This window comes from Pristis pectinata, chromosome 2, assembly GCF_009764475.1.
Source record: "Pristis pectinata isolate sPriPec2 chromosome 2, sPriPec2.1.pri, whole genome shotgun sequence".
Taxonomy (NCBI): domain Eukaryota; kingdom Metazoa; phylum Chordata; class Chondrichthyes; order Rhinopristiformes; family Pristidae; genus Pristis; species Pristis pectinata.
Window position 1 is genome coordinate 44,924,821 of NC_067406.1, and position 17,752 is coordinate 44,942,572.

Here is a 17,752-nt window from a genome sequence, read left to right on the forward strand (position 1 = left end):
AGAAACTGGAAATTTGCAATAAAAAGCAGAAAATGTTGTAAACACTCCGCATGTCAGGAGTGGCTGTGGAAAGAAACAGATGCTACCTGGCATGCTGAATGTTTACAACGTTTTCTGTTTTTGTTAAAGAGACTACCCATTGAATAATTAAGTTACCATAATGCCAAAATGAATAGAAATGGAAATCCAAAATTGAGGAAAACCACTCCAAAGGAATATTAAGACTCTGGATAATGCATCTTCCCCACCACCAAAACACACACACAAAATCTATCCCCAAATTAGAAGTTACAGGCAGTAAATTTACATGTGTACGTGTATCAACATGTATCTTCACTCAGAGTTCATTTTAGGCACTAAAGTATATACAACCCTTCGAGCTTGCCTGTGGTAACCTAACGCAATAATTGATCAGGAATCTACATAGGGAAAACTTAAATACCGCCATGGAAAGTGGAAAAACAGAAGTATTTCATTCCAGGGATTTGTGAGCTGGCACGATGAGCAAACTATAAATGCTGAATGTCATAAAAGCCCAACTGGTTATTCATCTCCTTCAGAGAAGTGCATCACTTGATATGATTCATCTAGGAATCTTGCTCGCACCACCCATATCATGCGAGGCATTTGTAATAAATTTCCTATCCATACTTGATGCTTGAATTCCCAATACAAAATACCAAGATTAGTCTGGAACTGGCCTACGATTCAAGAATCAAAATCAAGGTTCCACTCATTATATTTCTCTTATATGTTTATCAAAGCTACTTTGCAAGACAGACTTTGGCTCACTAGCATGATTAAGTCAAGTAAGGCTTAAAGGCAGAACACAGAGGGCCAGGTTAACAGCATCTGATACCCTGGTGTATTTATTTCAATGCAAGGAGCCTGGATGAGCACATGGAACAATCATATCGTAGCCATTACAGAGACTCAGTTGAGAGAAGGGCAGGACTGGCAGCTCAATGTTCCAGGATTCAGATGTTTCAGACATGACAGAGACGAATGCAATAGTGGGGGATTTGCACTACTGATCAGGCACAATGTCACAGTGGCACTTAGAAAGATCATCCTGGAGGGTTCACCCAATGAGGCAACATGGGTAGAGCTCAAGAATAAAAAAGGTGCAATCACTGTGCTGGGGTTATACTAGAGGCCTCCCAAAAGCCAGTGGTAGACACAGGAACAGATATGCCAGCAGATTAGAGAAACACATAAAGGTTGAAGTGGGTGACTTTAATTTCCCCATTATTGACTGGTACTCACTTAGTGCCAGAGGCTTAGATGGGGCAGAATTTGTTAGATTCATCAAAGAGAATTTCTGGACAAGTATGTAGATAATCCAACCATGGAAGGGGCCACAAACCTTTTATTGGGAATGAGTCCGGCTAGGTGATTGGAGCTTCAGTGGGAGAGCATTTTGAGACCAGTACTGCAAATTTTCAGATAGTTACAGATAAGACTGCACCTCGGGGGAAAAGTGATAAATTGGGGAAAGGCTAATTACAACAGTCATAGGCAGATGCTGGAGAGAGTAGATTGGGAGCAGCTGTTATTGGGCAAGTCCACATCTGACATCTGGTCATTTAAAGGCCAGCTGGTCAGAATTCAGTAAGTTTGCAGATAACACAAAAATTGGCAGATAGTAACAAAGGTTGTCAAAGGATTCAGTAGGATATAGACCAGTTGTAAATGTGACCAGGGAAACAGCAGCTGGAGTTTAATCTGGACAATTGCGAGTAGCTGCACTTTGTGAGGCCAAATGTAAGAGAAAAGCATACAGTAAATAACAGGACCCTTCGGAGCATTGACATACAGAGGGATCTTGAGAGTGCAACTCCATAGCTCCTAGAAAGTGGCAATACAAGTAGAATAGGGTGTAGAGAAGGCGTATGGCATGCTTGCCTTCATTGATCAAGGCGTTAACTATAAAAGTCAGGAAGTCATGTTGCAGATGTATAAAACTTTGGTTAGGGCACATTTGGAGTATTGCGTGTAGTTCTGGTCACTGCATTACAGGAAGGATATGGAGGCTTGAGAGAGGCCACAGAAGAGGTTCACTAGGATGTTGCCTGGGTTAGAGAGTACTAGCGATGAGGAGAGACTGGACAAACATAGATTGTTTTCTCTGGAGCATCGGACTCCGATAGAAGTACATAAAATTATGAGACATAGACAAGGTAGGTAAAGTAGTTTTCTCGGGGTAGAAATGTCAAATACAGAGTGCAGTGGTTTCAGGTGAAAGTTTAAAGGAGATTTGTGGCAAATTTCTTTTTGAAAACACAGAGAGTGGAAGGTGCCTGGAACGTACTGGCAGGGGAAGTGGTGGAAGCAAATATGAGAGCAATGTACAGGAGGCATTTAGATAAACACATGAACATACAAGGAATAAAGGGATATGGACCATATGGGGGCAAATGTGCAGTTTAAATTGGCATCATGGTCAGCACAGGCATCATGGGCTGAAGGGCCTGTTCCTATGCTGTACTGTCCTATGTTCTATATATGATTATTCCACAAAATATTTCTAACACCACACAAAAAAATAGATACTCTTCATTCTATTCGTCAGCCAAGACACATTTAGTGGCAATGCTCACCTCAAGTTTTAAGGTTGTGGGTTCAAGTCTCTCTAGAGACTAAAGCACATCACTAGCATCCTAATCCAGTAATGAAGAATGCTGCACACTTAAAGTGATATCTTTCAGATGAGATTTTAAACTGTCAGGTAGACATAAAAGATTGAATGATAATTTCAAAGAGCACGGAATTTATCCCTAGTGATCCTGACAATATTTTTAATTTACTGAATATCACAAAGAGAGATTATCCTGTAATTATTAAACAAACTGCCGTTTGTGGGAGCTTGCAAAGGACAAAGTGACTACAAAAATACTTCACTGACTATAAATAACTTTGGAGTATCATGGGAGGCACAATTTTGTTCCTTATAATTAATGAAAAACAGACAGGTAAAATACTTGATCGATGCAGAATTATTACTTCTATGAATTTAGGCTTGATGGAGCTAACTCATCTTCCAGCAGCAAGTTATGCCATTTGGGTGAAAGCAGTATTCTAAGATAGCAATAATCTATTTGTTGGCACCTTGACCCAATATCTCCTTTCCGGAAGGGCAAGAAAGAGTGGCCTTGAAAATTTGTTTCTGAAATGATTGAATATTAAACAAAAATTCAATTGTCAGGCCAATGAGCCAAATCTTCCTATAACCTGCACAAAATTAAACTAACAGTATAAACGTACAATAACTTTCTCTGTCAAGGAATCACGATTTAACAGATTAACCTTTGAATGTAAAACAAGTTCCAGTAAAGATAATTCAAAGCAGATTTTAGGCTTTTTCTGCATTGAGGTATAAATTATTGGCTATTGGGATACTGAGCAATTTCTTACAGTTACCTGTTGTGAAGATATGTTGAAGAATACCATCATCCACTGTATGAAGGTCTCTCACGTTAAAGGAAGTAAAGGGGAATGACTTGAAAAACTTATTTGGAAACAGCGCTTCCCAAGTGTCGTCTCCCATGAATACCACTTTCTTCTCTAAAGGGAGCAAAGCACAGAAAGAAGTTGTCTAATTCAAATATTAAATACTAAAATGCATATTTTCTTGCTGCATTTGAAAAACAAAAAACTGCAGATGCTGAAAATACAAAACAAAAACAGAAAATGATGGCAATGCTCAACAGGATCCAATGACAGAAATAAAGTGAACGTTTCCAGTCAATGACCTCTCATCAGGATCAGAAGTCAGAAATATTTTAAATTTAGGGAATGGGATGAAAACAAAGATCATGATAGATAGAGATTAAATGTCACAAATTTTGTGGTGGTAGGCTCATTAATCACAACTTGTCTACCTGCAGAAGGTGTAGATAACGAATGAGAACAGAGATAAGTGAAAAATCTGGAACTGTGAGATTGCAGAAAATCTGAAATAAAAGGGAACACTCAGCAGATCAGGCAGCATATACAGAGGGGTAAATGTTGTTAATGTTTCAGGTTGATGACCTTTCATCAGAACAGGCCAGTTCTGACATAAACTAGAAAATCAAGTTATCAACAAATTCAGAAAACTAACCTTTCCAGTCAGATTGGCTACTTCTGATTAAGGGTCTTCAGGAGAGGTGTTCCCTGTACTCCTCCCCTTTCTCTGCAACTTAAAACATTTTATTTCAAAGAACACATGAAATAGGTGTAGGTCATTCTGCCCCTCATGCCTGCATTGCTGTTCAGTACAATCATGGCTGATCTTTTACCTCAGCACCACCTTATTGCAATAACACCATGTCCCTCAATATCCAAAAATTTGAAAGATCATTGACATGAAATATTAACTGATTTTCTCTCCATAGATGTTACCTGATCTGCTCAGTATTTCCAGCATTTTCTGTTTTTATTTTGCAATGTTAAAGCACTTTAAGTACAATGACTAACCCAGAAGCAGACAACTCAACTTTCTTTTCCTTGAAGTGTCTAACTGTGAAACAAACATACACACAAAGCATGGTATCCTGGAACATGTATCACAAAGAAAATCAATATTGTTCATTGCCTTCATTACCTCCTATGCATTTATAACACTAACTTGGAAAAGCAAGGGGGGGTATATCATTTGCAATGTATTTTTAAATAATTTCTTTTTTTTAAGGGAAATAATATTCAACATTTCATATAATATTTAACAGCACATAGTTTATATATAGCACAGGAGGGATTGCTTTCAATTCTTGGGACTGGTAATACAGAAGGTGGGACGTGTCCAGACCAGAGAGGTTACAACTTAATCTGGCCAGGACCAATATTCGTCCAATTACATTCGTATTGTTGGTAAGCTTTAAACTAGCTAGGATGCCTGATCATAAATTCTGAAGGAAGAAAAACAGAGATGGAGAAGGAAGGCACAAAATTAGAAAGTTTGAAAGGCAGAATAAACAAAGATTAGAAAATAGATGATAAAGGAGTTTTGCTGAGCATAATGGTATAAATCCCAATGCATGTAGGGGATAAGGCAGACAAGCCGAAGGCACAGATAGACATATAATAACATGGTATTTTGGCCATTACTCACATAGCTTAAATTGGGAGAGGAAAGGCAACTTGGTGTTCCTGGTTGCAGAATTTTCAAACCAGATGGAGAAGAGGATTAAAATGGGTGGCAATATTACTTTAAGAAACAAAGCTGTGTGAAGGATCAAAGAAGCTGTTTGGATTAAACTGGAAAGCAAAGAAGGCAAATCCCACTGGTTTTATTATTTTAAACAAACTCTGAACAGTCCAAGGGAAAAAGAGCAATGTGTAGGTAAATTTCTGCCGTATTAAAGGTATAGAACAGTGTGAAAGGTATACTTAAACTGCATCCAGGAGAACTTTTTGGCCAGTATGCAGCAAGTCTTAACGGGGGTGAGGGCCATGTGGTGTGCAATAATAGAATTAGTTTGAGAGAATGAGCTGGGTAGATGGAAGGAGTACAAGTGGGAAACTACTTTTGTGGTAGTGATCATGATCCAACTCAAGCATGGTAATCGAGAAGGTAAGAATAAAGGTTCTAAACTGGGGAAAAGCTAATTTTACTTGACTGTCAATTGATTTAGCAGAAGTAGATTGAAAGCAGCTACCCAAAGGCAAGTCACTATTACAATAAAGAAATCTTCCAAGGAAGATATTCATGGGTGTTCAGGGTATATGTATTCTGACTAAGAAAAAGGCGGGGCTGCCAAATCTAGAGTCCCATATGACAAAAGTGAATTAAAAACAAAGCAAGAAGAGTTAACTTTATGTCAGACATCCAGAGCTTATTCTACAAAAGGGCCTTAAAGAGTGTGCAAAATGTAGGAGTGAAAGTAAAAGGGAAATATGCAAGTTCCAATCTATTGGCAATTACCATTTAGATTAGTGACTGATTATTTTACTTATTTAGATGTTAAAATTACCAAGAAGTATAAGGACTTACTTAAAGTTAATTTTCTACCCTTAATTGATCATTCAAATTTTTTTTCAAATTTTATTTACAGCGTGGAAACAGGCTCTTCCAGCCCAACGAGTCCACGCCGCCCATTTTAAACCCAAATTAACCTACCCGTACGTCTTTGCAATGTGGGAGGAAACCCACGCAGACACGGGAGAATGTACAAACTCCTGGCAGACAGCGACAGGAATCGAACCCGCTGGCGCTGTAATAGCGTCGCGCTAACCACTACGCTACCGTGCCGCCCCAGATCATGTTAAACAATTGTTTACTAAATGGTCCCCATTGTCCTTATCACTGATTGGTTGAATCAATGCTATTAAGATTACTATTTTACCTAAATTTCTGTATCAATTTCAGGCAGTTCCAACCTTTATCTCTAAATCCTCTTTTGATATTATTGATTCTAAAATTCGTTCATATATATGGTAGAATAAAAACCCAAGGTTAAGTAAGAAATATTTACAGAAATTAAAAGAGGATGGCAGAATGGCTTTGCCAAATTTTAGATTTTACTATTGGGCAATTAATATTCGAAATTTAATTTTTTGGACACAAGATTTAGATGTAACTCAATGTCCATGATGGGTGTATCTCGAGCGTGAGTCAGTGCAAGGGTTTTTATTGGCTTCTATCTTAGGGGCCTCACTCCCCTTTGCACTTACTAAATTGTATAAACAAATGATTAATCCAATAACTAAACATACAATACGAATATGGTTTCAATTTCATAAATTTTTTGGACTGAATAAATTTATCTTATCAAGTCCTATTCTATCTAATTTTTTTCTTTCAACCATCTAGAATTGATCTAGCTTTTCTTTTATGGAAAACGAAGGGAATAACGTGTTTTCGTGATCTATTCGTTGATAACTGTTTTTTGTCTTTTGAACAGTTGTCTAATAAATACAATTTACCTAGATCACATTTTTTTTTAGATATTTACAGATTAGAAACTTTTTAAATGTTACTCTACCTACTTTCCCAATATAACATCCAACTGAAATTACAGAAAAAATTTTAGGTTTTAACCCTTATCAGAAGACTTGATAGCAATAACTTATGATTTGATAATGAAAATACGTTTAAGGATATCAGATGAAATTAAGAATGAATGGGAAAGAGAACTTCAGATACCTCTACCTATAGAGACATGGAAGAAAATTCTTCAATTAGTTAATACCTCTTCAATGTGTGCTAGACACTCTCTAATACAGTTTAAGGTGGTTCATAGGACCCATATGTCTAAGGATAAGTTAGCTCACTTTTACAACCATATAAATCCTATCTGTGATAGATGTAATTCGGAGGTGGCTTCCCTGACACATATATTTTGGTCCTGCCCTCTTTTAGAAAAGTATTGGAAAGACATTTTTGATATCATTTCAGTGGTATTGAATATTGATTTACAACCACATCCTATTACTGCAATTTTTGGGTTATCAATGATGGATTCTGGCCATTTATCTGCCTCAGTTTGTCGTATGATTGCATTTGTTATAGTAATAACCAGAATATCCATTCTATTTAAATGGAAAGATCCTAAGCCTCCTACTACATTACAATGGTTTTCCCAAACTATAACATGTTTAAACTTAGAAAAAATAAGGAGTGGTACTATTGATCCTTCGGTTAATTTTGAAGAAACTTGGAGCCCATTTATCCAGCATTTTCATATGACGTAAGCTGACCTTTTCTGAATCCTTCCCAATAATCTTCTATTCGAATAGAGAGGGACGGAGTTAATGACATAATAATTTTTTTTAATCGATGAAATACGAAAGCCCAGCTTTTGTTTAGTTCTTGGTTAGTTTTTGTTTATTATTACTATTCATTTTGTTTTGTTACTTTTTTTAGTTTGTTTTTTTTCCTCATACAACCAAATCTCTTAAATCTTTTTCATGTTCAATTATTAAGAGATTGGGAGGTTCAGATTACATATTTTACTTTTTATGTTTGTATATGTTAACTGTTATTATTGTAATCCCAATCTCTCTGTATAATTACTATTGTTATGTATACTAATTTGAAATTAATAAAAAGATTGAAAAAGAAAAAAAAGCAAAAAAAGTTAAATTTATGTCAGGCATCCAGAGCTTATTCTACAAAAGGGCCTTAAAGAGTGTGCAAAATGTAGGAGTGAAAGTAAAAGGGAAATTAGGAAAGAAAAAGGGGGCATGGAAAAATATTGACAAGTAACATAAAAGAAAATACGTTTCAAAAGTATATTTTAGCTGCTGAGAGTGAGTGGATAACTAAGGGGGGGGAGCTTTTAGAGACCAAAAAGATACTGAATGTGTGGAGGTTCTTAATAAATACTTTGCAGCTGCCCTTATGGAAGAGAGAGCACAGTGCGAACATCGCAGTTAAGGAGAAAGTGTGAATTATGGGATGGATAAACCACCAAGTAAAAAAGAAAACATTAAGGTGGTTTTGCACTTTTGCAAGTTGATAAATAGCAAGGCCCCACTTGCATTCATCCCAGGTTGTTAAAAGCAGCAAGGGTGGAAAATGCAGAGGCCAACAGTCATTTACAAATCCTCTCCAGCTACAGAAATGGTGCCAGAGGATTAGGGAATGTTAAGGTTGTAACACTGTTTGAAGGGGGAGGAATAATCCAAGTAATTACAGGCCAGTTATTTGAACTTCACAATGATCAAATTATTGGAATCAATTCTTAGGGACAGGATAAATCTTCATTTAGAAAGGCACCTTATAAGCAGAAACAGTCAGTTTGAATTTCTTAAGGGAATGTCAGATTAGACTAATTTGATTGAGTTTTGGAGATAACAAGGGTTGATAAAGCCAATGAATTTGATGTAGTCTATATGGATTTAGGTTTTCGACAAGGACCCACGTGGCAGACTGATCAAAAAAGTACATGCCTGTGGGATCCAAGGGCGAGTAGAAAATAGATCCAAAACTTCCTCAGTGACAGACAGCAAAGGGGAATTGTTGACTAGTGCTTTGCGATCGGCAGAGAGACAATAGGTTGAATGGCCAGTGTTGTAAACTTTCCACGATATATTAAACCACGTTCATTTTTAACTTACCGTTTTGCACAAACTGTTGAATCAAATTATCTTCCTCGATAGCTGGAGATGCAAAGTTGCTGCCGACATCTATGAAGGTGGGCAAGGTACCAGTGGTCATCCCTTTAATCCTCTGCATTGTTGTTGTGGGCGGATCAGCTCTGAACTTGAAAAGTTTAGCGTGCTGAGGTTTAGAAACAACAGTTTGATGGATCACCTCTAGCTTATTCTCGTACGGTTTGGGATCCTTGTTTCCCGGGTTGTACTTGGCAAAGTCAAACCTCAGAGCGTCGATGACCAGCACGACGGCTTTGGAAAAACGCCTCGGCATCCAACACGAGTTGAAGCCCCGACCAGAGGATGAAGCGTCGGGGAACGACGCGTCCTGACACTGACTGCGGCTGCGGAGCTCCAGCCGCACCAGCAGGAAGCCCCTGAGGAACAGCCCGAGGCCGGCGCTGAAGAGCAGGAAGGTCCAGCAGAGCGACAGCACGGTCACCACCCTCGGCATGACTGCGCCTGCAAGGTGCAGCGAACCGTTCGAGGCCCCGGGCTCCGGCGGAGCCGAACAGCGAGGATGTGCACGGCGCCAACGTCAGTGTGGACGCTGTTTCCCGATCCGCCCAACGGGTTGTTCCTCAGAGAGCAAAGCAACAGGACCTCCCCGACTTCGGAGACGCGGGCCGATTAATTAAAAGGCGCGTTGTAAACAATCCTGGGCCTCGGACTCTGCAGACGCCAAGGTCACTCACCCACCCACCCCCACAACGCTCCGGCTCGCTTCCCACCCCCCTCAGCCGCTTGCCTCCCCCGCTCCCCCCACTCCCCCCACTCCCGGCACCGGTCAGTAGCCGCCGGAGACTCTCCTCCAACAGCGCCACTCCTCCGGTAGGCGGCAGCGGCGGCGGCTTCCAGCCGCAACCACTCTTTCCGTCACAGCGCCATCTGGGGCACTGGCCGGCGGTGGTCCCAACTGCAGAGATTTGCCCAGCGCACCCAAGGTGTGCGGACAGCGCCGCCTACGGCACGGGCAGCTGGCAATTTCCGCCCACAGAGACCCTCACCCCCCCAATCCACTATGGATCCAAGTCAAATACCTTAAAAGCTGTGAGGAGCAATAGAAAGAGGAAGAGTTGTGCTGGTTATGAAGGCAATTCTGCAGTCTGCAAGAGTGACACTGACCTTCTTTAATTCACAACTCAACTCCCACTCTGACCTTCGTTTGTGGTCTCCTGCACTGTCACAGTGAGGTCCAATGGATGTTTAAGGAACAACATATCATCTTCTGTTTGGGCACATGGCAGCCTTGCAGAATCAGAATTGAATTCTCCAACTTTAGGTACCTCAGCTTTTCTTCCTGTTTATATCAGGACTGGCCATTTCTGCCCGTCTTCATTTTAGCTCGTTTTTTTATTATTTCTATGCATAGAGTCTGCCCTGCTGGGCAAGTCCCATTGCCTTACAATTAACAACATGTTACACAGACAAAGAAGCATAATGCAACCATCTTCATTAACCCAGTTGGTTTCACCAGAGTGGGATATTGTTCTACTCATCCCTTCCCCACCTTCTCTAACTTTTCTCGGTTTTGATGAAGTGGCTCAGACATGAAACATTAACTGTTTCTCTCTCCAAAGATGCCGCCTGACCTGCTGAGTATTTCCAGCATTTTCTATAATTAATGCTGATGATTTAACAAAATCAGCAGAAATGGTGGGGGACAAAGAAAGGAGTCGTGGAAACCAGGACATCTGAAAGATATGGGAATCCTGGTTAAAACTAGGCTGTGATGAGTTTAGATAAGGTGGACAACGGAAAGCTGTTCCCATTGGCTCTTGGTTTAAGGACAAAGTGACACAGTTATAGGTTCTGGGCAAAAGATATATTTAAAAAATGGCTCGAACACTGGATACAGCAAAGCCTACAAACCAGACAAATTCCCTGCTGTTATACTAAAGACCTGCACTCCAGAGGTAGCTGTGCCTCCAGTCAAGCTGCTCCAGTACAGTTACAGTACTGGCATCTGCCCAACAATGTGCAAAATTGTTCAGCTAAGCAGGATAAATGCATTCTAACTAATTATTGCCCAATCTGTTTACCATCTATCATCTGCAAAGTGATGGAGCTGTCCTTGATGGTACTATCCAGCAGCACTTAATCACCAGTATCCTGTTTACTGATGACTAGTTTGTTTTTTTTGCCTGGATCACTCAACTTCAGACTGCCTTGATCCAAACATGAACCAAAGAGCTGAATTCCAGAGGTGAGGTGAGAATGACTGCCCGTGGCATCAAGGCAGTATTTGACCGAGTGTGACACCAAGGAGCCCAAGTAAAATTAAAGTCAGTTGGCATCAAAGGGAAAACAATCCAGTGGATGGTCATGCCTTGCACATTGGAAAATGGTTGTGGTTGCTCGGGATTAGTTAACCCAGGGTAATCACAAGAATTTCTCAGAGCAGTGTACTAGGCCCTACCATTTTCAGCTGCTTCATTGATAACCTTCCTTCCATCATTAGGGCAGAGGTGGGGATGTTCACTGATGATTGCAAAATTTTCAATTCCATTCACAACTCCTCACCAAAGGAAAGAATTCATATCTTCATGCACCAAGACTTAGACAACATTTAGGCATGGGTTGATAACTGGCAGGCAACAATTGCACCACAAGGTGCAAGGCACCAGCCATCTCCAACATGAGAGAATCTAACCACCTACCCTTGACCTCTTGACATTCAATGAATCGTCTTCACCAAGTACCCCACCATCAATATCATGAGCATCACCACTGACCAGAACTGGACCATTTACATGTATATGGTATCTACAAGAGCAGGTCAGAGGCTGGGTATATTGTGGTGAGTGATTTCCACCTTTTAGCAGGCATATCAGGAGAACAATGGATTATTCTCCACTTGCCATGAAGAGAGCAGCCCATCTGATGGCACTGCTTCAATAATCCTAAATGGTCATTCCCTCCAGTGTGTATCCTCCAAAAATGTACTGGTTACTCACCTAGGCTACTCCAACAGCCCCTTCCAAACCAACAACTTCTACCACCAACAAGGATTAGGGCAGCAGGTGCATGAGAACACCTCTTCCTGCAGGGTATTGGTATTGGTTTATTATTGTCACTTGTACCGAGGTACAGTATAAAATCTTGCATACCATTTGTACAGATCAGTTAATTACACAGTGCATTGAGGTAGTATGGGGTAAAAACAATAACAGAATACAGAGTAAAATGTCACATCTACAGAGGAAGTGCAGTGCAGGTAGACAATAAGCTGCAAGGTCATAACAAGGTAGATTGTAAGGTCAAGAGTCCATCTTATCGTATAAGGGAACCATTCAATAGTATTATAACAGCAGGATAGAAGCTGTCCTTGAGCCTGGTGGTATGTGCCCTCAGGGTCCTGTATCTTCTGCCTGATGGGAGGGGGGAGAAGAGAGAATGACCTGGGTAGGTGGAGTCTTTGATTATGTTGGCTGCTTTACGAAGGCAGCGAGAAGTATAGACAAGAGTCCACAGAGGGGAGGTTGGTTTCCATGATTTGCTGGGCTTTGTCCACAACTCACTGCCATTTCTTGCAGTCCTGGGCAGAGCAATTGCCATACCAAGTCGTGATGCATCCGGATATGATGCTTTCTATGGTGCGTCGATAAAAGTTAGTGAGTGTCAAAGGGGACATGCCAAATTGCTTTAGCCTCCTGAGGAAATAGAGGCACTGGTGAGCTTTCTTAGCTGTGGCGTCTACGTGGTTGGACCAGGACAGGCTATTGGTGATGTTCACTCCTAGGAACTTCAAGCTATCAAACCTCTCATCCTCAACACCATTGATGTAGACAGGTGCATGTACACTGCCCCCCTTCCTGACGTCAATGACCAGCTCTTCTGTTTTGCTGACATTGAAGGAAAGGTTGTTGTCATGACACCATGTCACTAAGCTCTCTGTCTCCTTCCAGTACTCTGAGTCACCGTTATTTGAGATACAGCCCACTGTGGTGGCATCAATCTGCAAACTTGTAGATGGAGTTAGAGCAGAATCTGGCCATGCAGTTATGTATATAGAGGGAGTAGGGGGCTGAGGATGCAGCCTTGTGGGGCACCAGTGTTGAGAATAATCATGCTGGAGGTGTTGCTGCCTATCCTCACTGATTGCAGTCTGTTGGTCAGAAAATCAAGGATCCAGTTGCAGAGGGAAGTGTTGAGTCCCAGGTCTTGGAGTTTGGTGATGAGTTTGCTTGGAATTACAGTATTGAAGGCGGAGCTGTAATCAATAAACAATAGTTTAACGTAGGTGTCTTTACTGTCCAGATGCTCCAGAGCTAAGTGTAGGGCAGGGAGATGGTGTCTGCTAAAGACCTGTTTTGGTGGTAGGCAAATTACAGTGGGTTGAGGTTTTCTGGGAGGCTGGAGTTGATGTGTGCCATGACCAGCCTCTTGAAGCACTTCATGATGGTGGATATTAGAGCCACCAGTCAGTAGTCATTAAGGCATGTTACCTTGTTTTTCTTGGGTACCGGGATGATAGTGGTCTTCTTAAAACAGGTGGGAACCTGAGATTGAAGCAGGGAGAGGTTAAATATGTCTGCAAATACCCCCGCCAGCAGTTCCCCTCCAAGTTGCACACCATCCTCACTTGGAAATATATTGGTGTTCCTTCGTTACCACTGGGTCTAAATCCTGGAATGCCATTCACAGCAGCAGTGTGGGATTATCTTCAGCAGAACGACAGCAGCCGTTCAAGAGGGTGGCTCACCACCACCTTCTCAAGGGTAACTGAGGATCAGCAAAAAACTAAAGAAAGCATACAGGAGGGATGTGAAGAACAACATTTATATGTAGCATGTGCTAGTGGCCTAGAATTTGTTGCCTCCTCTCTCCTCTTTCTAATCTCATCCTCCCTTTTCAACATTCTCCTCCTCCATCCCTCACTCCCTCTCCATCTCTCCCCTCTTCCTCCTCTCATCCTAACCTTTCCTTCTCCTTCCCTCCCCCTCCCTGCCATGTACAATAGTTTGTCCCTTTAAGAGCTGGCTGGAAGGATTGCAACTGCTCTGTAATACGCTGAGAACTGTGAGAATTTGCAACTCATCAATAGAACTGAAACTGACATTGTCTGTTTCATTGTTGTCACACAGGGAACCCAACAATGCTGCTTTATGAACCTTGCAATTGAATTCTTTGTTCTTCTTGCAGCTCTCACAAAGAGGTTGAAACATTGGGATGCAGGATGACTCACAATGTTATTTTAACACCCCCAAAAAAAGAAATGGAACAATTTCTATATCCATAATCACTTTAGTAACACTGATCGCAATCTTTAATGATTCACAAGTACCTTTGATGCAGTTATTTGTCTGCTACCTGCAAACTTGTGGAATCTAGATGCAGTTGGAAAAAAATAACTTAATAAAGACAACAATTCCCTAATTATTAATGGGAGGGGAGGAGGAAGAGGGAGAGATGGGGCGGGAGTGAAGGATGGAAGGGGAGAAAGTAGGAGGGAAGGGAGGATGAGGGTAGAAAGAGAAGAGGGAGAGAAAGCAGTAAATTCTAGGTCATGGCCACATGCTTGGTAGAAAAGTTCCTCGTCACATCCTTCCTGTGTGTTTTTTTTCATTCATTGTGGATTCCCAATGAGCCTTGAGAAATGGTTGTGAACAGCCTTCTTGAACCACTGCAGCCCTTCTGGTGCAGGTACCCCCATGTTGCCGTTGGGGAGGACAAGACCAACATCCATTTCCCAACCCTAGTAGCCCAGTATGATACAACTGTCTGGCTCGTTAAAAAAGTTTAGAGCACACTTAAGAGTCCATGGTGTTGGTATGTGATTAGAGTTGCATGTAGGCCAGGATAGGTATATACTGGGTTTAGTTCCCTGTGGAATTAGTGAATCCATGGAATTCCCAAGGCTGTATCGTCAAGTCTATTCTACTATAAATAGAAATGAAGAAATAGTTGATGTTGTAATTTGAAGTAAAGGTCAGTCCAAGGCTGTTGGACCCAGCACCACTTTGTTGACTTTGCCTCATTATATTTCCACAAGCATTATTTTCTCACTTTTTGCTCAGGGCAAATTAGTTGTTTTTTACTGCTTACTGCCTCTGCTTCAAGATGAAACGAATGACCTGAGTGTGACTCTGTAATGAAGCGCTTGGGCTCTTCCAGGCATCTCCCCATATGGGAGCCTGTAGATATAAAGTCACAGCATATCACTTAAACAGTTTTAACATACCATTTTGGTATGATGCCTCCAGCTACAAAGGTATTAAATTTCAGTAATGGTTGCATCAGGAATGTTAATCAGATCAGTTTTGCATTACCCTAAAAGTTATTAGCAGGGTATGAAAAACTAAAGGAAATATATTGGGCTGCTAAGTCTTTAATTAAGGTTACATAAATCATTCTTGGATGTGGCTTTGTTTCAGATTCTTTTCAAAGGAATTAAAATCCATCTGCATGTAGTCAGTAAAACATTTGTTAGCCAGTTCAGTGCTGGGAAATGTCAGCTAATTTGCAGATTTTGTGGCTCAGGAGAACAGCAATTCATCTGCTTTCTGAGTGACACCAATTTGTTCTCTTTTCATTTTACTTTCATTTTTGGGTTTTTAAAAAAATTCTTTTTGTTCATTGCAACTGTTCCAGTCCCTTCCTCTTTCTAATTAAAATTAATATATTTTCAGTAGGATTTTGTCCAATTTCTGAATTAACATTCGTTCCCAACATTTTAGAATATTGTTTTTCATAAATAATTCACTTCAATGAGTAACTATAACATTCAACACCTGCGTCTGTTTACTTGGGATGTTTCAAATATGCTGCAAATGCTCAGCAGGTCAGGCAGTATCTGTGGAAAGAGAAACAGATTTAACATTTTGGGTTAAACAGCCTTCATCAGAACTGGCAAAGTAAGAAAACTAGTTAGTATCAAGCTGCAGGGAAGGAATGAACAGAACAAAGGGAATATCTCTGATAAGGTGATGTCAGGGTTGCTCTGGGGATAAGTTGCAAATGAGGTCAGCTGGGCCCATGGGTTAATGAGGGCAGGGTAGTGAGAGAGAACATTGTCCCTTGTTCATAAAAGCAATGAAATGACAGCAGATGGAGTATGAGTGCACAGACAAAGGAATGTAAGAGATGTGAAATGCATGACGACAGGACATGCCCATGAGGCCAGGCTGTGTTAATGGAGAGAAAGACTGAGCTGCTCTCATATAGACCAAGAAGGCACATTAACAAATGGCCCCTCCTGACAGAGACAGAGAAGGTGAGTTACCTGAAGTTGTAGAAGTGAATATTGAATCCAGAAGGTTGTAACATGCCCACGCAGATGAGGTGCCTGACCTCAGTATAACAGTCAGGTAGTCACAGACAGATAGGTAAGAGTGGAAATGAGAAGGAGAATTAAAGTGACAGATAATAGGAAGCTCAGAGTCACATCTGCAGACTGTATGAAATGCAGGGCTGTTGACAGCTTGACCTGCTAGCGATCCTGAGCTTCAAGTTGTCTGTCACTTTAATTCTCCATCCCACTCCAACCTATCTGTCTGCGGCCTCCTGCACTGTCATTACGAGGACCAATGCAAGAAACAGCACTTATTCTTCCACTTGTGCTCATTGCAGCCTTCCAGAATCAATATTGAATTCCACAACTTCAGGTAACTTACTTTTTCTGGCTCTATCAGAAGGGGCCAGATCAGCCATGATATTGGCTCATTTCTCTCCATTAACACTGCATGACCCAAGGGTTCCCAGAATTTTCTGTTTCTATTTCAGAATTCCAGCATTTGCAATTTTTTGATTTTTTTCTCTCTAGCTAGAAACTTTATGGAGCATCATATCCCTTGCAGTATGGTAACTGTATTGAATAAGACCTTCCTAAAAGCCACAGAGGAAGCTCTGTAATCTGCAACCTTAAGGAAAAGGATGGTTCAGTAATGTGCTCACAGCCCAATATAGGAAGGATCTGCAAATCCTTATATGCCAGGTTGTATGATTTGCAGAGAGCACAGCCTCCCAGGACCTCCTGCCTCAATCTCAGAGGTTCTAGAGGACAGAAACCAGGAGAGTCTGGAGCACACAATATCTCTAGAGGAGCTGACAGGTCTATCTGATCCTTCAAGGCAAGTAAAACTCCTGGAAGCATAGGCCCACACCTGCTGGAGATGGACATTGCTGTACAACTCACAGACAACCTGTCAGAATCCAAGGACATCATCACCATCATCTACAAGCAAAAATAGGAGAAGGAAGAGGTCAAAACTTAATTTCATTGCTTAATGTGGATTACAGGATTCTGTCAAAAGTCATCATGGATTGAGACAAATTTGCTCTGGGGCTGATGATTCATCCAGATCTGACCTGCACTGTACCTGGCAGGAAAATCTTTGACAGCCTCGCACTACTTGGAGATGTGATTCCGTACATGCAGACCGGGAAGTGGACCAGGAGAATGCCTTTGACCGAGTATTGCATTAGATGACAAGCATCCTCTCCAAACTGGGGTTCAGGGAACAATTCCACAATTGGATGTGAAGACAACACAGACAACAGTAGTGCAGCCCTAATCAACAGGTGGGAAATGGAAACTCCCCAGTCAAATCTGGAGTTAAGTAAGGCTGCTCTCACCCTTTTGTCTTGTTTGTATATGCATCAAGGCCTTTGACGGGTCCATCATGAAGGATACAGGCATAAGAGCGATGAAAATCCCAGGGAGCAGATTGCA

The 17,752-nt window shown here is 41.1% G+C and overlaps 1 protein-coding gene across 3 annotated transcripts in view; it reads right to left on the reverse strand.

Annotated features, from left to right (window-relative positions):
* pigo (phosphatidylinositol glycan anchor biosynthesis, class O) overlaps positions 1-9,786 on the reverse strand; it is a 35,288-nt gene extending 25,502 nt beyond the window's left edge. For all 3 annotated transcript variants that reach the window (XM_052035339.1, XM_052035329.1, XM_052035350.1), the window contains exons 1-2: positions 9,043-9,786; positions 3,421-3,564 (exon numbers count right to left, since the gene is read on the reverse strand). In XM_052035339.1, coding sequence (XP_051891299.1) covers positions 3,421-3,564; positions 9,043-9,532 — 634 coding nt within the window. In that variant the 5' untranslated portion in view covers positions 9,533-9,786. The remainder of the gene's footprint in view (positions 1-3,420; positions 3,565-9,042) is intronic.
* Positions 9,787-17,752: the final 7,966 nt, after the last annotated feature.